Genomic DNA, 24,058 nt, shown 5'->3' with positions numbered 1-24,058 from the left:
AGAGCGGGCTTGGAGCTCACAGATGGGCTGTCTTCTTGGATGAAGCTGGACTTCCTGGTTGACTGTAAAATGCACTTAAGAAACACACCTAATATGCTCCAATTGGTAACGAGCATTCAGACAATATGACCAAACTAGAACTAGTCTGAAGTGACCCCCCCTGAAATGTGTGTGGTGTGGGTGTCAGGCCCTCAGCATCAGCTGTGTCATTTTGCACATTGCTCCTCTTGTCTCCACTGCTTCCCACAGCAGGCACAACCTGGTAAATTGTGGAAGATGGGATGTGAGGATGGATTTTATAGATCCTAATGCCTGCCTAGAATCTCATTCACAGCTACTACCTCTAAATCCTTTTTCCAAGTAATGCCATGGGGTAAAGCCATTCAGAGCTGGCTGAACTATTACTGTAGTAGAAGGTCCAACTTTGCCCAAATTATTTGTCAACAGGCTGTACTCTAAGGGATTAAAAAAAAAAAGCATACTTAAATCTAGTAATACTAATGTCAACGCTCTAGTTACTAGAGAAATCTTATATAAAATAATCTTGTTTTATGAATCATCTAGCACATCAGGGGTAACATAACAAAAATATATTGCTGCCATGAGATCAGTGTCTCCTGCATTGAAAATAATGCATAGTTTTGACTACATTTCTTTCTGATGATTGTGTTCTGCCAGCAGTAGGAACCATTACCCTGTGATACCTTTACAACTGACAGTCTCCTAATTATCTTTCCTGCAGCATCCTGTAGTCTTACTGACGTCCTACAAGCTTGTAACTTTTATGGTTTAGTTTCTTCATATGGTAATGTAACTCAGATCTGTTTCAGGAAGTCTTGCAGGTTTTTTGATGCATTTCCCCTTTGTCTTGCCACATTTTAAATGCGGGGCTTTTTTCCTTTTGAAATATTCTGTCAGCTCTTGTATACCTGTCTGTGCTTCCTTACTGACATCAAAATAGTGACACTGTAAAACCGGGAGTACAAGCAGATGAAAGAACTATCTCCCTCCTTATCACAGCATTACCCCTGCATAGGAGAAGGAAGTTCAGAAGATTAGGTAACAGTGTGGGAGAACACAGATAAAGTCCGGAGTGAGGGGAGGAGGGAAGCTGAGTAGCATCTCTGCAGAAAAGCGGACTGAAGTGTGCTGGAGTGAGTGGAGCAACAGCAGGGAAAGCTGAAAGGAGCTGTTCCAGAGCCAAGTCCTTGCACACATTAAAGGGTTGGATAGTTGCAGAAATAGGGAGCCCTCCAAGTAAATGCTGCCTGCAACATCTGCCTCTGCGTTGTGCAGGAACTTTTATTTGGCAGAGCATACACAGCCTTACAAAGCCTATAGTTAGACTGGGGTTCTCCATACTGCACTTTGCATCTCTATTTATAGTCTCCTCCCAAGCAAGAGATGACCTGTGTGAGTGCAGGTATGTGTACATGGATGGAAGCAGTGTGATTCAGTTGCTGACCACACTTAACATCTGAGTAAAAATTTTTTTTGGAAAAAATGTCTTTTGACAACATCCTCCCTCCTAAAGATTTCTCACAGCAAATTTAGCTGAACTGTATCTGGCTCCCTTGCGTAGGTTCTGTGATGCCAATTGCTAACAGAGAGTTTCAGTTGGCTCAATATATAGGAGCCTGGGCTTTTTTAATGGGAAAATCTGAGTTTTGTATTCCCAGGGAGTATCAGAGCTTGCAGTACCATTGGTGGTGCAGCCATGTTCATTTAAGAGTGCTATATCCTATTCTGCAGCCTGAGGGAACTAAAAAGGGGTGGTGAGGAGGTGTGGAAACAGCAATTTGGCACCATGATTTTACTTGCTTTTTACTTTGCATACTCTTGATTGTTTCCCCTCCCCAGTATAGTTCTCTTTTTAGACTTTACAGTGTGGATCTGATGTGATTATGGTTTCCTGAAGGATTCCCCATCTCCTTTAGACTACAGTATTTGTTCCTCACTGTTCAAAGGCAGAATGGAAACTTGATTCTGTGCGTCCTCAGAATTGCTGGAGGCGCTGCTTTGACCCCATTAAATTGCTTGTCCCAGATACAGTTGCCACCAAACAGATGGTATCAGATTAACATAATTTGAAGCTACAAACTCAAGCTTCTTTGCCCTGGCTGAACACTTGCCTTATAGTGTAGAGGTTACACTAAAATAATGGGAGACAAATTACTCCAAGTTCTTTCTTTGCTTCCACTAGGTTATTGAATTTCAGCATCACGTTTGTAGTGCTTCAGGGAGAAATAAATTAGGAGTGAGATCTACACGCTTGCCTTACAGAAAAGTTTTATGGGTAGAGACAAGGGAAACATTGTCTAAACGCTATTAAAAAGGTTTTACTTAAGTCCCGTATATTTTCAGTGTAATCTTAAGAGCTGACTTTGATTCACACATAAAAGAATTTGAACCTATGTGTGTTCCCTTTTGTTCTTTTTTGGGTGATTGTGGCCTTAAAGCTAAAAAGCTTTCTTAAATATTTTAAAAATATTTCTTAAATATTAAAAAAAATATATATAATTTGCACATTTGATAGATGAGGAGGAAATAAAAGACTTAGTAGAGAGTTTACAGATTATTTATGACTACTGGTAAATAACTTCAGGTTTCTACAATAGACTTATGCAATTTTGCCTCTGAACATTCAAACTGAACATCTTTTGATTCAGGAGATCTGTATCTCTCCTTTGAGCAGTGAAAATACCTAATCAAGTACTGTAGTGCTTATCTTCTTACTCTAGTCTCCAAGACAATTTATGGTGCTTTAGCTGAGCTTTTGTTTCATACTCTTTTAAAAAGTAAAGTAGTAAGTATCTGTAGTATATCCTGCTTCAAAATAGTAGGAGTGAATGGATAAAGATGTGACTTGGGAGCCCGAGTTATAGAGCTGAACACAGCAGCATTTGCTGCGTATGTTACTGTTAGCCTTAGAGTGCTAACGGAGTGGAGTTGGCTGACATGGTGCTGACCACAATTTTAGCCTGCGTAAGCAGCAAAACGTTGTGTTTGGTGTGCCAGCTATCATGATTAAAGACTAGGGTAGGGACCCTCCATGCTGAGATGGCACAGTTCCATGGAAGTTTCCAGTGGTCATCTCTGAAAGGAAAGGATATGACTTTTGGGGAGATTTTAAGTCAGAGCCCTCTGTTTACCGTTATGTGTATTTTGGGTTGAAGCCTGCAGTCCCTAGATTCCCTTACTGTGGATGCCGTATGCTTTTTGGTAGTTATTAGCACATGATGGAAAGGGAAGTGACTGCTGAAAGCAATGAGACGGTGCCAGATTCTCTTTTATACTTCTGATCTGAGAGACTGCGTCTGCAAGCAGACACATTCATAAGACATTTAGAGGGAAATAGTAAATCACAAATGTTGGCAATACAAGTTATTGTCACAGCATGTAAACCAAAGAAATGGGTGAAAGGAAATTGGGCATGTATCAGTTGGGTTATATTTATCAGGCATGAGTGGACTGGGAAACTGCTTTTTAGCACAGTTCCTCAAGGGGCAGGATGCTCAATTTATATAAGCATACACCTATTGAAATGACAATAGGATAAAATAGAATGGGCAGGATGGGATGGCAGAAAGTGGGCTGGCACTGTGATTTCGGAAATATTTGGTGCCAGTGCAAGAAGTCTGCCAGCGTGGCTAGCAGCAGAAGGAAAATGGGGCAGCTAGGAAAAGGGTAAAAAGAACAAAAGAGGAAAGGAGTTGGATGGAAAAAGTCTGGCAAAGGAAGAAAGCAGAGACGTGTTTTCAGGGAGGGTATGGCAGAGCAGCAGCAGTGATGGCGAAGAGGGCTAAAAAGCACAGCGAAGCCTCACTGTGTTTAGTATCTGAGAGTTATCTGCATTGCATATTCTTAGGTTTTGGTGAGTCACTCAGAAAGGACTCTATTACCATCTTAGAGCCTTTCACATTGTTGGATTTTGTATTTTTAACCTCTCCCTATCCCTCTACCCCATTTCTATTCTTTAATTAATTAGTCTTCCACCCGCTCTCTACAGTGTTCTTTCAGTACACATGACAATCCTGAACTCTTAAGTAGGGATAAATCCCTAAAGCAGGGAACATAAAACTAGTAATTCCTCTTATAGATCCTAAACTGGGATCTTTAATACTAGAGTGAAAGCCTACCAGTTTTCAAGGCTGTTAGTGGCTTCTAGCATGACTATTACATGATGGTGGATGTGGACCAGCCAGTGGAAACATGCTGTCACTCATGTTGGCAGGAGTAGGTGGCCAAAGGCAGATAGGTGATCTTTACTGCAGAGTTGTGAGAGGATTTGAATGGGCTGCAGGATGCAAGGTGCCAGGATAAGACTGTAGATGAAGGGTGGGATGTGGATGGCTTAGGCTATTTAGTGTTGCTTTGTAAAAGCTTTGCTTTGCATGACTGTTTCTTCCCATTATATATGACATTTATTGTGGGGGAGGAAAGATCTTCTTATCCTACACTGAGACAGAGAAATGTATGGATATTTATTCTCAGCTATCTAATCTGGAGTTGAACCGCATTTGAAATGTGAATGGGACAATCTGTATGAAGGCAAAGGTAACAGCAGCCTCAGTCCCTGAATGTTAATGTTTAACCTTAATGCTCCTTGAGTGAGTATCAGGTGAAAGGAGAAAGAAAAAGGGCTGAAACAAAAGAGACATACTGGAGTGTGCTATAAAGAAGGAAGCAGATGAGCTTCATGGCCCCTGGTCGTGTGTGAAGGGTAATCTGGCATTTACATCCAATGTAACCTTCCATAACCCATATGACAAATAGATTTTGTAAACCAAACAGTATTTATCTTAGCCAGCTTTTGTTCACTGCTGGTTGACTGGCTCCCTTGAAGAAGATTTTTCTCTTCAGTTGTATATGGTTTTTAAGCTTCTTGAGTCAGTGGAGGCCAAAAAGCTGCTGTGACCTATAGGCTTAGTTTGTATTAAAGGGCCCAATGGATACACCCTAAAGACACTGCACCCAAAGGCAGGGATACTCAAGGAATCCATGTAAATTTGAGGGCTATGAGCAAGAATCTCTGGCAGGAATCCACACTTTTAGATTCGTTTTTATTTATTTTTTTTTCTTGAAGTAATTCTGTTACTGATGCTTTTCTTTTCAGTGGGTCTCTGCATGACTATGCTTAGTGAATATACTGTTGGGATTGTTTTTCTCTTTTGCTTTTATATGACATCTATATAATAGAATCCTTATATAGCATCAAGGTTTCAAGATGCTATTCTAATAAATGGCCCCAATTTTACTCATTCATAGCATCCCATCAAATGTCATCAAGTTCAAATATTAAACCCTAACAGCAAAAGTCACGGTTAGAGGCTGTACTGTCTTGGCATAGACAGTACAGCTGACAAGGCCTTTAGCAATGTAGAAAAGACTGTCTTCTAAGTGCTGTATTCTCTGGGAGCCTCTCTAAATGGAAGAGAGAAAAAAAAATGTATTTGAATACTTAGTACTTAAAAGTATATCAGACTCAATAGATAAGCTACACTTATGCTACAGAGAAATGCCATGTTGTTTGATTGCACTGTTCTCTGCATGCAGCTTGTGACTTGTGTTTCAGTCCTGGATTATATGGTTTTAGGGAGCAGAATTGTAATTTTGATCTGTGGCTGTAGAGCACTGAATAAAACAGAAGCCTAGTCCTCACTGTAGTTCCTAGTTGCTATTTCAATATTTGTAAAAGAACAATGAAAAGAAATACAAAATTTGAAGCAGAGGATTTCTGTGGCACAAGCGAAAGAATTCCAATTTTGAACTTCAAGATTTCCTAGATTTTAATGAACCTCTTTACTGTTTTCTTTTTAAAATACTTGTGGCAAACAAATGTACTAAATGATCCCCAGGACAGCAAGAATCAATCTTACTTTGGGGGGGTTCTTACGTATTTACTGTTGCATCTCAGATTGCTAGAGGTGCAAGTGCTGAGCATATCTGTAAATAATAACAGTGTTAAAACATTAAAAACCCCTTCTGCTTCCAAAATATTTCAGAAGTTCTTTTAGAAAAACATTTCTAAAATACACTGATATTACTATGTGGACACCTGCTTAATTTCTTCACTGATTGATTTTATGTAAAACTTAAAACAAGTAAATAAAATACAAGAAATAAAAATGCTCATGATTTCTAAATTAAAAGTCTGTTCATTTTCATAATGCAGTGGGCTGGTGCCAAAATAGTTCATAATTCAGTGATCTCTCAAAATATTCAAATTTTTTTAAAAAAGAACATTAGTTGTGATTATTTTTGGAAGTACTTTTGAAATTTAAAGACTCACCAGAGTGTCTCAGATCCGTTCACAGTAACGCAAGCATTGCACTGATGATAATTCTGGTTTTGAAATTCCAGAATGAATACCATGTTGCTGGTGTTGGTTTTAAAATATAAATACAGTTCAGTGAACTTGAAGCCAAATTCACTCTATTTCTCCAGATTTGTTCTTGTAAATAAGCCCTGTGGTACATGGCTGCTTTTTAATTTTTTTCTGACAGTTCTGTTGTCCATAATTATAATAGATATTCAGTTGCTGAAGAATAACCCTTTGTAGGTGTAACTTTGTATTTTGGCTCAGACTAACTTCTGGATAAAATATTCAGATTTTCTACTGAGTAATATTCCTAGGTTCTAAATAGCAGACTTCTCAGTAGCCAAAAATTGTTTAAAGTTTTTGCCAAGGTACAATAGCAATATGAATAGCCACAAAATTAATTTGTTAAAAAGAACACATTTTATAAACATTTGTGTTTTGACCAGTAGTCCATGAAATATAGCAACAAGACCAGCAAATTTTATTATGTGATTTTATGCATCTATTTCTGTATTCACATCAAAAAACATTGATTACCTTTTCAAATTATAGTATACATTTTTTCTTCACAGATAAGCGAACAATATATAAAATTAATGTTCTATAAAATTATAAACCTTTGCATTTGTAAAGAATAAAGGAGTCTAAAATGCGTAGTTGCAAACAATCACATTTTATTAATTTGACAAAAGATTTATATTCTTCTTCTTCTTCGGTGGCTCTTTATACTTCTTGTCAAACAGGCTGGCAGTCTTGGTTGCTCACTGTGCAGCCTTCTTGATGCTTAACCTATCCAATCATCTGCAAAAGATATTCCCTATTTTGTGTTGCATTTCGCAGGCTATACATCATATCAGTTTTCCACTGTGAAACCAGCATTTTGTTGTTTCTTCCATATGGGCTGGGGCAGCTATTCAGCTAGTGTTAACTGTTACAGCTCTGGCAAAACTGGAAGACCTTTCTCACTAAATCTTATTTTAAATGGGGATCTGTTTTATGTAGCAAGTTTAACTAGCAGGGGTATACTGACCTGCATTTTTGCTTTTACAAACAACAGAAAATGAGAGTTAATTTTCTTTTTTAAAATCATAGTGAAAAGATTTCTATAAAGCAATATAATCTTTTTTTGCTATGCCTACCTTATTTAATTTTCCAGCAAATGTCTTCTTAGAAGCTCCTTTGAAAGGATAATTCTAAAATTTTCAAGGTACTTCAGATGATCAAACTTTAGTCAGGAGTTTTATCCTGATCCTCCCAGGTGGGAGAAAATTCATAGCACACCAGACCTTGTTCGTTGTGCTGGTTCCCAGGAAACTGGCTGGTTTGGCTGCTGAATGTAGCTGGCTGGTGTGTGCATATGACCACTTCTGGCACACGTTCAGACCTGGTAAGATTTTTGTAGTTGTTACCCAGAGGAGAAGAGATAAGTGTTTTGAACCCATAAGGACTTTAGTTTTATTTTGGAAAAATGAGGTTGAATGCTACAAAAGCTGAAGACCAATTCCTTTATGGGCACAAATCGCATTCACAATATGAAAACCCAATACCTTTTCCTTTAAATACATGGGTATCGAGATAGGAATCTTACAGTAACAGGATTTTTATCTTCCTCAAACTTCGTGCTATGTACACCAGGATAAGCCATTGTACAGTAAGAATGAATATCACATATTTAAATGGCTGATCCCTATGCTGATAAAACTGTTTAAAATCATCAGGCAATTTTTTTTTTTTTTTTTTGGTGGGTATTCATCAAGACAATGCTGTTCCCAAGTATTACATCAAGGGAAATTATAATCTTCTGTTCTTTAGGATGCTTCTTGTGGAACTGCAGAAGGAAAATATACCCTAGACAGCTTTCTATTTTTTAGGATGCTTCTTGTGGAACTGTAGAAGGAAAATGTACCCTAGACAGCTTTCCTTTCAGTGATTTCATTAATGATCAAATGCTTTTAAGTGGCACGAAGTACCCTGAATGATTGCAGCCAATGTATAGTTCCCAATAGGTTAGTTCCAAGGATTGAAACTAGTACATAGTGTATGATTAACCTTTGTTACCATCAAAACATACAATGGCTGTTCAAAACTAACTGGCATTGGTTTTAATTTTAGATGAACAGAAAGGCTGGATCACAATTATATAAGCTTTCTTCATTTATCCCCAGTTTTGTTATATTTGTATTTCATCTAATTGGTTAATGTTTCTGATATTGAAAGAGGTACTGCCCATGAAGTATTTTATTGTATAGGTATAGGGTTCAAACTGGCAATGATTAGAAATGAGCCAGCTTGTCTTCACTTGCCTTTGAAATGCTGTATTTCGAAATAGAGCGCTGCATGAAACATGGTCTCAAGTAAACATTTAGTAAAACAGCTGCATTTGTTTAAAGTATGCTTAGTGTTGACTACACATATCATTCAGTTCTTTTAAAGTTTCACTAAAAAAACATTGGTCCATTGAAAATAAGATGACATGTATTACTAGAAGTCAGGAACCCTATTTGCTTACTATAAAATTCTGTTTTAAGGCTACTGTTGAGATCACGTTACTTCAACTTGGTTTCTAAGGAAACTAAAGTCTACACACTGATAACCATACAACAATAAAAAAACAAAAAACCCCACCCCAGTATCTCGCCTTAGTGGGCTTATATAGAGCAGTTTCAAAATATTTTATTATAACTCAAAAAATACATTAGGTCATTCTGTTCACATCTTGCCATATAAAAAGTGAACATAAGCTGTTAAAAAAAAAAAAAAAAAAGTACAGTTTAAAATAATCTCCACAGATTTACTCCTTTACATGATTATTTTCATTAGGTAACCTTTTTACACTGGAAAAGGATTCTTTAGCTGGTAAGCACTTTATAAAGGATCAAACATTTTGTTTGTATATCACATACAGCCTGGATCTTTGAAAACTTCCTGTCCTTAATTGCTTATACAAAATGATTCATTGTGCAAATTGGTATTCACAATTTATTATGTGCATTTATTTATAGTTTTTCCTTTGTATGGGCATCTAAAGATTAAATTTATAGGTAGTGCTGAAGTACATTTTATTTTGTCTTGAAATCAAGACTGTAACATACTTTCAAGTATATTCACATTCTGTATGGATTTCAAACTATTGTCATCGTGATGATGGTTTGGGTGTTTTGTGGGAGGAGGGCTGTATCTCAGAGTACTGGTCTGGTTAAATACAACACATGGACAAAAGACAAAGTAAGTTTTAAGGAGTTTTACGAAAAACAGTATTTTTCCCAAGTGTGAAAACCAGCATACAAAAATCTGTAGGGCTAAGTTCTCACGTGGGGCTTTTTTTACCTATTTTTAATGGAGAAAAAAAAAATAGATCAGAATACAAAAAAACAGTGATTTTCTCCTTGAAAATGCTTTTGATATTGTAAAAATAAACTTTTCATTAGAAGATGAAAATGTCATTTTCTTCAACAGCTGTGTTTGGATTAAGGTCTGAAATTTCAATTTTGTCAAGGAAGAAATTTTTTGTGAAGAGAAAAAAACCCCAACATTTTGACTGACTATAATATATAATATATGCAGGATATATATAGGTACACATGCAGGAATACAGAGCCAGCATCTCTGCTGGTGTAAAACATCTAAGTGTCTCTGAAGTCACAACTTGCCTAACTAACATCAGCTGTGAATCTCACCTAAGAAAGAAATTTTTGCTTATCTCATATTCACCTCTCTGTGGAATGCTGGAGCCAGTTTCTGAATGCCATGATTCTGATATAAAAGACATAAATACAGTAGTACAGGGAACTACAAAGCTAACCTTCTGAACACCAGAATGAGTCAGTGGCAAGAACAGAGGTATGGCTGTAACGTTTGTTAATAATGTAGTCTTGAAAAACTATTGAAGTCAAGCTCGTCTGTAAGAAGGCTACTAAAATTCTTTACAGGTTTTCAGAAAAAATGTAGTTCTTTAAGACTACTTAAGACTAAGACCACTTAAAATGATAATGAATTTTCAGGTCTTAGGATAGAGCCTTCAGTGTACTAGTTACTGACCAATGTGGTACTTTTATTTGAGTGAGCAGTTCCCGAGATCTGTTTTCTAGGTGGTACTCATTTTACTTCTAAAGCTTTTAATAAATATGTATATCAAAGATTGTTCTATAGCACAGTAATAGTAAATGCAGTATTTTCAGGCAAGCACACCAAGTTCAACTATGCTGATGACTCTGAACTTCCATGTTAGTTAGTAAGAAAGCTCCCTGCTGATGTTTATTGGTACCCAAACTTGTAAAGCTGGACCTGAATGTGTTTTAGTATCTAACTGCACATTTCTACATAGCAGCCTTTCAGAATGATACTGAACAAGGCTATTAAGCAGTACTACACAAGAAATGTAGTGAACGATATTTCAGAACCTAACTTGATTCATTTTCATTTTCTAGTTACATTGGAGAATATACCATTTTGCCAAGTGCAACTCACACTTCTATATTTTACTTTCTTTGGTATGCTCTGGGCTTTTTACAGTTGTTTTTAGAACTTCCATTAAAGTAAAGTGTATCCTTCAGTAAGGATTGAAGAATTTAAAGGTGATGAAGGGTTTCATCTGACAGGGAGCAACTACTCTTGGTTTCCAGTGGTTTCTCCAGACTTTCGAGCGACAGAATCTTTTAAGTTGTCTTCGAGAACTTTCACTATGATAGATATGTTTAATTAAATGGGATAAGAAATATCTATGCTTATGAGTAACTTCAGGTGGATGAAGTTGAACTGAATGTATGTAAAATTTGGATAGCTCCCCCACTAAGCTACCAGAAAATGTATTTATCTGTGCCTGGTTTTTATGCTGATCTTTATAAAGTACAACACTTGCTTCTGCTACCAATTTGGTTCCAGAGTAGAAATTAATTGTGGCTAAAGAAATCCTTGCTATAACATTCAGAGGTGTACTTGCACTTCTTTGAATTACCAAGTTCAGAGCAATGCCACTGACTTCACTGGCTTTACAGAAGATTTGTGTGCTTCATCAAAGATCAGCATCAGGTCTCAAGACTCTCTGCCCTACAGACCTATATTCTTCATGTTTCCTGAGTTACAGAACCAGATCTACTCTGTTGCAAAGCTCAAAAGTAGCAGTGATTCTCCTTCAGTATCTAATTGGGTTATCTGAATTAAAAGTTAAAACTTCAAACAAGAAGTTACCAATGCCTTTGTGGAGCGTTTAGATACTGAAATATTTGAAAAACTTCTGCTACACATTGCTTAGAATGGTATAGGATGTAATTATGGGAACGACAGATCTCACTGTTAAGCCCATTTTTTGTTCTGCTTTTGTGTGAAAAGGCAAACTGAAGACCAAACTAGTCTGGTTGAGGACTTCTGAATCCTCTTTTGTTAATTTTGTTCTCTCAAATTCGAAACGTCAGTCCCTCTCCCTGCAAGGTGCCCAAGGCAGATGGCCATCCTTCCTGTCTGAATGGTGACGGGCTTTCTCCAGGCTGGCGAGAATGTTGTTCCATGGGACCATCCAGTCAAGGAGGACACACGAAGGGACCTTCCACCATTCTCTTCTAAGACAAAGCTTAGCATGTAACTACAACAGAATGCAAGGTTAGTCAATTTAAGAATTCAGCAGAGAGGCTTCTACTGTACCTAGCGGATCGGAACTTGAGCTCATGGTAACATTGCACAAAGCTGTGATAAATGAAAGTGATTGGCAAGGCTAATAAAACAATGCCACTAACCACACAAATTCCTCCAAGAATCCTTCCTGGTACAGTGATGGGACACATGTCACCATAACCAACTGTGGTCATCGAGATGATCACCCACCAACAAGCAGCAGGAATGCTGGCATAATCCTTATTCTTTGTTCCCAAGTCCAACCCATTTTCAAGAAGCTGGGAAAGTGCACTGAAAATTGCCATAGCAACACAGATAAAGACAAGTAGCATCACCATCTCTCTGTAACAACGCTTCAGAGTCAGACCAAGTGTTTGAAGGCCAATGAAATGACGAGCCAGTTTAATCACCCAAAAAATCCTCATCATTCTTAAGACCCTCAAGGTGACTCCAGCCCTCTGAAGCTGCGAATTTTCCCCTGTGAAAACTGTCATTAGAACAGAGATGTAGTAAGGAGTAATTGCCAGTAAATCAATGATGTTGAGAGGTCTTCTGACAAACTCACACTTGTTTTTGGAGACGATGAACCTCACAATGCACTCTGCAGTGAACCAGCCTATGCAGATAGCTTCAATTATCCTGTCAAAAGAAACAAAGTACAGTATTTACGTTTTGTGCAAAAGCTTTAGTGGATGTTTGGTTTGTTCACAGGTATTACCAAATTGACACTCAGACTTCCACAAATGACAAACAGAATGCCATGCTATTCTTATCCTACGCATGGTAGCACCAGATTTCAGCAGTTAACCTGAGGATCTAGTGAGGAGTTTAAACCAGTGACTGCTAAGAGCTCACTCACTGATCATTTTTTTTGAATTATAGATTGCTCTGGTCCTAATACTGGGCAAATATAGCTACAAAAACTGGAACCCTACAGGAAATGGTACACCACCAATGCCAACGTGTAACATTATCTAGAACTGCTTTTTTTTTTTTTTCTTGGTTGGATTTGGGGGAATTTTGTTCATTTTTTTGTTTGTTTTAAATCTGTGAGGGCTGATCCACTTGAGAATGCCAAGGACTGTGGATGAGTGAACTGGCTGGTTATGAATGGATAACTGGCTGGTTAGCAATGTATAGAACCAGACTGTTAAACTAAAATGCAAGTGAAGAAATGGAGTATGCAGAAGTCATCTTTTGCATTGGGTAATTAATGTAAATTGGCTCTTCAGGAACCAATCTGATCGATTTGCATCCCAAACAGGGGCTTACCTAGAACTATATTCAGAACTTTATAGGTATTGCCACTAAATACAGATGGTATTTTATTTTTCATCATTGGTACACAACTTAATAAGCTTGTGTCCTCCCATTTACCACTATGCTCTGCATTACTGTTTTTTTTCTTTTGTTTTAAATGTAACTCCACCTAAACTGTATTGCAGCAAAAATGTCCAGGTAACCAAAACAATGGGCAAGATCATAATCTTACCAAATAAAAATAAGGCCCTTAAGAAAATAAATCCTGGAAGGTGATTTCAGTATGTTCTTAAATATTTTCAAGTCCCAGTGCAGTGACTGACATTTGAGAATATCTCAACTTGAAACTGGTGGAAGGTAGAAAGAGAAGATGAAAACATTCCTCCAAGATTATTTAGTAACTGTTGTGCATGTAGTCTCAAATCCCCCATCTGTAAATAACCCTTTTCTTAAGAATCCAGACTGTGCTCACTTGTTTAATACAGGAAAGAATGGAAGCTAATCTTTCCCCCTTTCCTTTGTTTGGTTGGGGTTTTTTTGGTTTTTTACCAGCAATTTGAACAAAGAAAAAGCCAATCACCAATGCCTTTTTTGTACCAACAGATCTGAAACTGAACTGATGTGAGATTGGGAATTTGAAAAATACTACATACAAGCAGAGCTTTTTTGCTACTGCGGGGATCCTGAATCCTGACAAGGTAGTGTCTGTAGAAACGTAATGAGTTGCAAGTAATAATCCAACTGTCATTTCAAACCTCACATTTTGCTTCCCTAACACATCTGCATAATTTTTTACCAGTTCTGAAATCTATTGTTATTATTAAGACAAAGGCCTGTTAGAAAGACAATATTCTTCTGTAACTGCTGTAATTATACTAATAGACTCTATAAATGAACATTCATAAAAGTTTGATACACTGAAGTTTTTATTTTTTAAATTAATTTTATTCATTCATTCACTTTAGTTTTATGCTAAAAGTGGAGGAAACAGTTACAGTCAGTTGATGTAAAGTCACAAGGTACGTTGTAATTCCAGCCACAGCAAACTGAAATGGACATAAATGAATTACTTAAAGAAATAGTTATTCACATAAAACCAGACCTTGTTTTTTTTGTTTCGTGACTAATGAAAGTTCTGTAAGCAAGTGGCCTTTCTTCATAAAGGGCTTCTAAAACCCTTGTTCATGTTAGCACCTTTTGATGGAAAGACCTGTGAACTTCAAAAATAGCTTGCTCTTAAGAATTGTGTGTTCTCTTAAAAATTAAGCTTTTGAAAATACTAGGGCTTCTTTTACTAGTGGCAGTGAGTGGTAACTACCTCAGATGCAGATTTAATTTCTTTTAAAAAAATGCTCAGATCATAACATCTTCTAAACAAAAGTCATGTACAGAATATATGAAAGCTATTGTATGGATGTGGATTATTGTTCCTTTATGCCGAAAAAAATCAAGAAAAAAATGTTAATGGGTAAGTTCTCTTAAATCGTTTTTAGACGAGATGAGGAAATACCTAAGCCTTTCTCTAGTAAAATCAGTCAAACAGCAAGATCATAGTAATGGACACACTGATAAAATCTGAATGTACTTATACGTTGACTAGTTGAGATCTCATGTAATGACTAAAAGAAAAATTGTATCTGGATAGAAAGTTGTAGCCAGGAATATTCAACAATCCCAACAGACTGTTTCATTACATTTTACGAGATTTCTCTGGTAGTGCTGCCTGTATCCTATGACATGGAGCATTTAAATGAAAAAGCAATTCAAAATTATAGAATTTAAAGCTTTTTAACTCGGTATTTCCTCATGATGCCCTGATAATGCTGGAAATGTGATTCCTCCATTTTATTGGTTATTTCTGAGTTGAACTTTAAGGAAGTTAGGTCCTGATTATTGTGATTCAGTAGAATTCCTCTTTATGAATGAACACTGATTCAGTGGTCTGCTATAAATCTGGGGAATAGATGCACAAGTAAAAATCCACAAAATGTGATCAATCCATTGTTTTAGTCTGGCAGTTCTGAGCACAAGAGATACTAAAAATCAGTTATACTTCAGTAGGAAGGCCTGAAGAGGCCTTTTACTGTGAAATGGACTTGAAGAGAGCTATGCAACATCACTGATGCAAAAATGACAAAGCAAGATCAAGATAGTGGGAGATGCATTACTGCCACTCCGTTACACATTGCACTTTCATTTCTCCATTCTACATCTATCTACCCTTCTTTCTCATCAACTATAGGCATCCTGGCTAGGAAGAAGATAATGAAGAAGGGTGTCCCTTATTTTTGTCCTTCCTCTCCTTACTTCTTAGCCACCAGTGAAACATTTTTCATCTTTTCTCTCTTCATACTCCTTTTTGCCTGTGTAGATGGATTTCGGCAGTCCTGGTGAATCAGATAAAAGTGCGTGCTGTGGTGAGAAGAACTAGAAACCTCTGGCCTGTTGGGAAGTCTGGAGTGCTACATACTACATTTCCATTTTCAGGTCAAGTCTCCCTCTCCTTGTAGTGACTTAACTTTATAGCTAACCTTGTTAATGGATAAATAACATCTAATAAGGAAAGAGAACTTAACTGAGTATGAAGTTAAAGCCAAATAAAATGCATGCACTCAGAAGACTAAAGTTACTGTATCTTCTGTAACCACTTCTTAAAATATTTGTTACATATTCACAGGACAGACTGCCTTTTATTTTCTATTCCTGGAATAGCACTGCATTAAAATCTGTAACTAGATAATGAAATCATGAGCTCTATTTGGTAAAATGTAGTACCTGTTTTATAAACTTCTATCACAATTTTTGGTTGTTTTTTTCCCCCACATCAGTTCAGTTTTAAATTAGCTGGCATTCAAAAGGGAGAGGGGAAAATTAAAAACAAACTCATGAAGCATTTCTTTGAAGATTCCCCACAAAATTTATAAATAATCGGAGAAAATACCAAGTCCCAATTTTTATTCAGTTACAGGTTATTTCTGCTCAAACTTACTGTTCATTGCCCCAGACCTAAGCACACGAAAGAGGGTTTTTCCCCTATAATATTAAGCGTCATGGTACTTAACAGTCTGTCAAGATTGCTCATATGAGTCTTTTGTCCATAAATGGAAAATCAAGCCTTTGTGAGCCTTGTTTCTCCTGTAATCCCATGACTGTTCAATTTTCTGTTCCATCTGATAACTTCCTTTCAGAATAAGCTGTTTTATGTACAATGAGCTAAACCACTTCAGAAATTTTTTCAATCACTAACAAGACTAGTTATTACTAAAAAAACCCATATTGTGAATGTCTTAGAATATTTCAACTTAGCATTATTCTTTGCCACAGCGTGCCAATTTGTATACTTTCAGTATCCCCTGGTGAGTTGCTTGAAATCTAGCCAAAATATTAGTTCATGGCACTATTATCTATTAAGCTTGTAAATAAAACATACACATCAACGGGACACATGATGAAAACAGATAATATGATTAAAAACAGTATATGACAGGATTAAAGTCTGTCAGCACTGATTTGTTAAATTGTTGCTAAAGCCTATTTCCATGTAAAGCACATTAAACATGAAAAACATCCAAGCAGTAGCCAGAATGATCAAATTCCTGCTCATGAAGACTCCTAGTCATTTCAGCAAATGTCTTTTTTTTTTAAAAAAAAAAAAAAAATCCTTTTGAAATCAATAGGGCTTCTGTTTCACTACAAACTGTAGATTAAGGGCCACAAAACAGCTAGTTGCCCTGCATTAAAAACCTTGCTGCCTTTTTTCCATTCTCTCTCTGGCTTGGTAGCAATAATATGTCTTGAAGCATTAAACTCCAATGCCTTATGTGGGAGGCTGTAATGACACAGCACTCCCCGGGCAGGGGCAAATGCCTTTCACAGCTCTCAGGGGATAGCTGGATATGAACATCTCAAGTCCTCATCATCTTTTCCGTATACTTTGAATACAAGTGGCACCTAGCCCTGCTGAGTTCGTTAAGATTCTCCTGTGGCCAGGCAGTGATACATGTCTGTTCCTTGTGTTACCTCTATTTTTCAAAAAAGCTTGCAAATCCATTAGAAGAATCCACATCCATGTTTTTAACTTAGGTCTGTAGTTCCAATCTTTACCTTCAGTTTACTGTTTTAATTTAGCAAAAATATGGTGTTCAGGTTAGATCTTACCCAGGAAAGAAGTTTTTATTTTTTTGGACTTGGGCATCCTGGTGTTCTGAAATCCCACCACAATAAAGGAATAATGATTTTTATTTGTCTGAAATTCAGATGCAACTTTTTAAGCTGATGTCTTACAGAGATGCAGAAAAGCCCACTGGTATCTGTTGAGAGATGCTGTTTGGAGAAGTTACTGTGTTTATTTGCTTTTGCTTAAGAACACAGCAATCATATAGGCTTGATAACCAAGTGATTCTTTCAAAACAAATGTAACCGTGATTAGTAGGTGGAAAAGGGGCAACAGTCTCTTCTTTGTGCTAACAAGCTACTCGTACTTAGCATTAGAAAAATAGTTTAAAGGCAGGTAGATAGAACTGTGCTGGCAGTAAGTCAAGCAGCTTCAAATTACTTCCTATTACAGGCTTGAGAAGCTCTCCACAAAAGATGCTGCTTACGATCAATGTGTGGACGGGTCCCTGATCAGAAACTCGCAGTATGCATCTGTTGGCACAGTTCAGAGGAGAGCAAAGATGGCTTGAAATTGCCAGAAGCAACAGAAGGGGAGACAGGTGTCCCTGCTGTCTGCTCCTAAACTCTGCAAATCTGATGCAAATCTTTAGCTCTGATAAGTGAAACATGCCAAGGCAGGGAAGAGAGCAAAAATCTTAAAATGCAAGAAATTTAATAACTCATGCCTCATCCTGAGAACAGACCTGGGGAAGGCAATCCCTCTGCAAATCAGGGAATTATACTGTCCGTGTCTGTAAGATCTATGAAATTCAGAGGTCAGATTCCCCATCACTCTGTCCATAAAAAGGCTTATTCGTTACTGTTCTCTGTTGCCCTCTAAAGGGCGTTACCCCAAAGGATCAGAAATAGTCTTAGGCTACCAGGAAAAGTAGTAACAACATAATGGTTTCTGAGAAAAGTTTGGTGGACTCAATTCCTCTGCTGGTGAAGAGGTGTTCATACAAGAAAAATAAACACAGCTGGTATTAGCTGGCAGCAGCTGTAACCCTCACTGCAAACCTCATTAGAGAGGCCGATTTTGTAAATTGCTGAGTTAGTGACCCCCTCACTCGTAGAGATGATATGCAGGTAAGCTGGAGACATACTGCTAGACCCATTTTCACTACAGCTGCCCAAAGCGGTTCTGGGGACGGTTACCACAGTTCAGCCACAGAAATTATCCATGTGGCACCTTTCTTCTGAACTGTAACATAACATTGAGGGAAGGACAAGGGTTTTTATTACTAAGCATGTGAGAGACTAAAAATATCAAAGTTGCTGAATTTCATGAGGTAGTTCTCACTTCCTCTAAGCAGTGCCTTATGTGGATCTGAATAGTCAGTCACATCCAAAATCCACAGCTTAAGGACTTCTAGATAAGCCCATTCAACTTTAATTTCCAAAACTCTTCAAAAAAACATTTTTAGAATAATGTATAAAGTCTTCATAATGGTAATCACAGTGCCATGTGAGTCAAAACTCATTTGTATACAGCATTTACATCACAATTTCTCTGGGGGGGGGAAAAAAAAAAAAAAAAAAAAGCAGCCAACCAAAACAAACCAAACCTGTATTATCATGTTAGATAGAATTTCTTTATTTTGATGAGGAACTTTGGTTAATAAACAAAAGCCAGAATTTGACTTCAAACTTTTAAATGCATCAGAAACTAGCAGCCATGTTTCTAAAAGCCTTCTCCCCTAAGATGGACAGTATAGCCAGAGTTCACAATCCCAGACACTTCTGTGTGATTTCTGTGGTCAGACTTTCAAAGAAGCCATTTAACTACGCAGGTTTTGAAAACTCATTTAAAATGAAATGACTAAAAAAACCCAAAAGAAAATACAAACAACTAAAGGGAAATAAAGTCAGATGACAGCTGGGCATGTTAGGTCAAATCCTATGGCATGTATATAAGCAGTTGTAACTAAACTGGATGACTGACTTAAAAGCAACTGTAGCTCATGCCTTTTTTCCCAGATGTAACGGGCTTTTTAGTCATGATGCAGCATATGCAATAAAGAAAGGAGTGTCTGCCATAAGAGAACAAGAGGCCACCTCAGCAGGTGATCAGCTGTAGAAAGAAAGGAACACATTTGTATCTGTTTTCCATGTGTTTGCCATTAAATTGCCATCGGTTCCTGTGCAGTGAGAACACGTCGGTTAAGTCACACATGAACTGAACGAGCCTGTATCGTTTACATGCAACACTTTTGCAAGAAGATGGTTAGAAATACCCCTCTTTTTTTGTGGCAGTTCCATGGAGTACTACGACCCGTACTGAAGAAACTCACCCTACCATTGATAATGGTCTTTCTGGTTTTAAAAGAAGCCTTCACTGCCCTGTGAAGTGCTCGGCTACACTGTACCTTGCAAGTATTTAAGATCCCTTATCCTTCAAACACTTGGTATACAATATGCAATTGTTCAGAAAAGTAAAATTCTGTGTGTATATAATACACACACGTTCTTGAAAACAAAGCACTACGAAAGAAAACTCACACGTCATATGCCTTGTTCCTCTGCAAGTTGAACTCTTTCAGTAAGAGGAAAAATGACTGTTGACTGATGTGAACATAATAAATATATGATTATAACATAATAAATAAATTATTATTGAAGATGTGAACAAAGATATGACTGATGCCGTTAATGCCATGGTAGTGTTGCACCTATTTTCCCCTTGTCTACTGGGGGTATCTAAGCAATTTGCTGCCTTACAAAAAGATCATCTAAAACGTCCACCCTTTGAAATAACTTTGCAAAGCTTAAGTAAGGCTTTTTAACTTGAAGAACCTGTAAGATTAACTTTTGACATAACTGAATCTAAGGAGGAATCAACAGCTGCTCAATCTGTATCTGCTTTCTTTTTATTCATACAATCAATTCTTTGGCTCAGCTACAGTGAGAAATACAGGTGCAGTTTTCCATTAAGCTAATGGAAACTATGAAAATACTTTCTGAGGAATTAATTTGGCTACTAAGATATAATATATCACATTCCAATTAACTCTATGGTAAAAGATGGTGATTTCATAATGACAAGTCTGCTATTTTAGTGTAGGGCCCCTTTAGCTGAGCAGAAGCTGAAAACTTTTTGTTGAATAACCTGTTTTAAAAGAAGGGGAGAAGCTAGGAAATACAGGAAGTGTTTACTTCGTTCTTTCTATGTCAGTCTTATTTACGGGGGAAATCCTACCAGAGTGGTCTTGAGTCTGTTCTCTAGGGAGCAGAAGAGAGCGAGCGAGTGAGCGAGCAATGATACTGAAGTCAGCAGAGTTGCATCAACGTAACCCTAAACTGAGGTCGCAGAGAAGATGAGAAAGGACTTGTTCCTACTAGTAAGGCTCGGGATTGAGCCTTACACCCCATGCCCTGGTTTCTGCAACTGTTTTGCAATGTTCTGGGCGCTTACGTTTTATCTAAAGGAAACGTAAACATCTGTTACATTCATACGCTTGGGCACTTCTACGATGCATTTGCAAGAGCTTACTGCGCAGCCTGATCATCTCCTGTGCTCCACACAGACACAGAGAATCTGAGATGGAAAGAGGAATGGGTGTTCCCACATACAGGATTTTACAAGAGCACAACCGTAGCAGGCGCTGGATCTGCTCCAGCAGAAGGACCTGTACGAATGCCCGCAGAGTACATGCAGGTTTGCGCTTTTCCCAAAGAAGAAGGGAATTGCATTCTTTTAGGGTTTTATGTCCCCCTTTTCCCACAACCGTAAGGGCCTCATATGATTTTTCCAAGTGTCTGAACTTCTCTGCGTGGGTAGGGAGTCCCGGAGCTCCTCGGAGCGGGGAGATCAGAGCTCCGAGCTCCCCCCCAGGCGGAGGCAGGCTGCCAGAGGAGAGGAGCCGCGCTCCGATGGCACCTGCGCCGCCGTCAGCGTGCCCGAGCCCCGAGCCCGCCCCGGGCTGCGCGCCCGGAGCGCGGCCGCTGCCGGCGGCCCCGGGGAGGAGGCCCCGGCCCTGCCCGCCGCGGGGCTCCGCTCCCGCGCCCGGCCCCTGCCCCCGGAGCCGCCCGGCGACAGCCGGAGCTGTAGAGCAGCGCCCGCTCCCCGAGACACCCCCACATCCACCTCCCCCCCAGGCCCCCCCAGTTCAGCGCCGGCGTTTTAAGGCGCACGGGCTACAGGTATGGACGGTCAGGACGAGGGGCAGGACACACTGGACGGGACACACGGGGACCGGACAGCAGGAAAATAAAGGATCCTCCTACCCTGAGGGCTCCCTCACTGACTCTGCTGTGTACCTGCTCTGCTCCTCCACGCTGCGGTTCTCCGGCGCCCGCCACTCGGGCAGGGTGCTGGCGCACAGCACCACCATGGACACGATGACGAAGAGGATGGAGACGGTGGCCAGGACCTGGGCGGCCACGGAAGACGTGGGCTCCTCGAAAGTCCTCCTCATCCTCTCCAGCCACTTCCCGCCCTCGGCTCCCGGCGGCCGCCGGCCCTTGCCCTCGGGGCCGCCGGCCGACTCCCCCGGCGGCTCCTCCGCCGCGTAGTAGGTGCACGTCTCGGACATGCGGTCGTCGAGGCGGCGCTGGCAGCAGTAGTCGAGGTGGGAGCCCTCCAGCCCCCAGTAGATCATCTCGTTGTAGAAGGAGAGCTCGCACATGTGCGGCACGAAGCGCAGGTGCCCGTGCCGCACGTAGAGCATGATGAAGCCGAAGGCCTCCGAGTGCCGGTCGAAGAAGTACTCGTTCCGCTCCCGGTCGTAGTCGTCGCACACCTCCAGCACGTCCTGCTCCGAGAGGCAGCCGTGCAGGCGGCTCACCCGCCGCAGCGGGAAATCCTTCAGCACCTCCCGGGAGAAGGAGTACCGGGTGCCCCCGACGTTCAACACCACCGAGGGACCGCGGCCAAAGTTCATGGCTTGGGCGGGACGGAGGAGGGGACGGGCGGGCAGGGCGGCGAGGCGGGGGGCAGCGCGGGCGGCGGAGGCTGCCCCGGCCCCGGCTCCGGCTCCGCTCGCACCGCTGGCGGCTCCCGCTTGGCGACGGGGCGGGCGGGGAGGCGGGAGAGGCGCCGCTGCGGGCGCCCCGGCGGCCGCGCAGGAGACGGGGCGCGGCGGCGGCTGCGCGCCCCCCCGGCGATGCCGCTCGCAGGTGCGGCCGCCGCCTCAGCGCCGGCGGGCGGGCGCCTCCGCGGGGCCCCGCTGGGGCGGGGCCGGGGGCATGGCGGGGCCGGGGATCTCTGCGCCCGGCGCCGCTCCGCTCCGTTCCGCCGGTGCCGGCTGGCAGCGACCGGGGGGCGGCGCGGCGGCGGCGGGGGGGGCTGGGGACACGCCTCCTCCCCCGCCCGCGCACATGGCGGAGCGCGGGGGGTGCCGCGGAGCTCCCGCGGGGCTTCCGCCGCCCCCGGCCCTCCGGGGAGCCCGCCGGGCAGGGGCCTGCGGCTGCGGCGGGGGAGAGCCCGGCGGAGAGGCACTTGGGCGAAGTTGGCCGCCAAGCCCAAGTAGCGCACACGCACCCCCTCTCCAAAAAAAAAAAAAAAAAAAAAAAAGCTTCCAGTGAATCGTTTGAGCGCGACAGCGCTCGCTCCCCCCTGCCCAAGGCAGCCGCCTGCCAGCCCCAGTCGCTCCCGTCTCATTTGTTCGCCGCGGCCCTGCCTGCACGGGGCAGCGCCCGGGCTTCCCTGCGAAACGCGGGTTTCTTTTCACAGCCTGTGTCGTGTGTCCACCCACCCACCCCCCACCCCCCCGCACATCTGGATCGGCAGACCCTTCTCCTTTCCCTCCTCACGTAGTGTGTGGACACCGGGAAGAGTCGGGTGCCTTGGGTAGCGCCTTCTCCCCTGCCCCTGCCCCTCTCACGTCTCACTCGTGCAGCCCCCTCCGGTCCTGCGTCCCGCACCTATCTACCGCACTGAAACACCCAGCTGCTGGTACGACCCTGTCTGCTCTGCAAAGCTTCGATCTCATTTGGTTGCATTATGTAGACAGAGTTCTTCATTCACACTTCTGACTCTGGTATAGCAATTCTCCAGGCTGAGGTATCTTCTAGGCTTATTAACATCTGGAGCATCAAGCGGTAAAATCAGCCAAGACACTCTCTCCCTTTCAGTGAGGTGCTTCCAGTTGCGAATGTGCCTGCAGTTGGCAGAAGAAAGGGCAGGTGAGTCTATCCTTTCAAAACCAATGCCAAAGATCTGTGGCTCAAGCACTGTGTCTGTAAAAGGACATCCAGATTAAAACAGTGTTTTACCAGCCCCGTTCTTTGCCCTTCTAGATGTAGGTGGGTTTGGGGGTGGGTTTTTTTGTTTTTTCTTGTTGCTGCCATGTTACTTTCTCAGCCAAGACTTGTAAGGCACACATAGGTGTATCAAAATAAATGGATAGTCATCTAATCGTGTAGCAAAAATTGTTGTTTTAAAGGAGAATGCGATTAAGCGCTACTATTTTTAACCCTATTTGTCATCTTCTAAAAAATACTTTGAGAAAGATTCGAATAAATGTCCACGTTACCACTAAGAGAGTTCTGCAAGCCCTGCTATGGTTGTTATAGAGAATAACCACTAGAGGTCACGGTTAGTCATTTTTCTCTGTTCACTTACTGAATGACAAGAAACCCACCCAAACTCCAGTCACAAAATGTGGTGAAAGTATACAGGCCAGCGTGTTGGTCTGCAGTAAGGTCATTTTTGATCTCTGTTTAGTCATGCTGCTGTCTGTTTTCACATAGCTGGAAAGGTTTTCCTTCCAG

General features: G+C 40.8%; 1 protein-coding gene across 2 annotated transcripts; it reads right to left on the bottom strand.

The window, feature by feature from the left end:
* Positions 1 to 6,893: 6,893 nt before the first annotated feature.
* On the bottom strand, positions 6,894 to 22,311 carry KCNG3 (potassium voltage-gated channel modifier subfamily G member 3). 2 transcript variants are annotated; one of them, XM_074897113.1, is made up of 2 exons: positions 21,572 to 22,311; positions 6,894 to 12,568 (listed from the first exon to the last, which is right to left on the bottom strand). In XM_074897113.1, the coding sequence occupies exons 1-2, from the start codon at positions 22,225 to 22,227 to the stop codon at positions 11,923 to 11,925; spliced, it is 1,302 nt and encodes a 433-aa protein (XP_074753214.1). In that variant the 5' UTR covers positions 22,228 to 22,311; the 3' UTR covers positions 6,894 to 11,922. The 2 variants fall into 2 exon arrangements, with proteins under 2 accessions (XP_074753214.1, XP_074753215.1); XM_074897114.1 differs by having other exon boundaries at positions 21,605 to 22,311.
* Positions 22,312 to 24,058: the final 1,747 nt, after the last annotated feature.

This window comes from Athene noctua, chromosome 1 (assembly GCF_965140245.1).
Source record: "Athene noctua chromosome 1, bAthNoc1.hap1.1, whole genome shotgun sequence".
Classification (NCBI taxonomy): Eukaryota; Metazoa; Chordata; class Aves; order Strigiformes; family Strigidae; genus Athene; species Athene noctua.
The sequence above is the reverse complement of the archived record's forward strand: the minus strand, read 5'-3'. Positions and strand labels throughout refer to the sequence as shown.

Coding starts and splice junctions, on each gene's coding strand:
- KCNG3 (XM_074897113.1), bottom strand. CDS start 22,227: ATGAACTTTGGCCGCGGTCCCTCGGTGGTGTTGAACGTCGGGGGCACC. Junction 12,569..21,571: donor TCAGTGAGGGAGCCCTCAGG/GTAGGAGGATCC, acceptor TTCTTTTGACAG/GATAATTGAAGCTATCTGCA.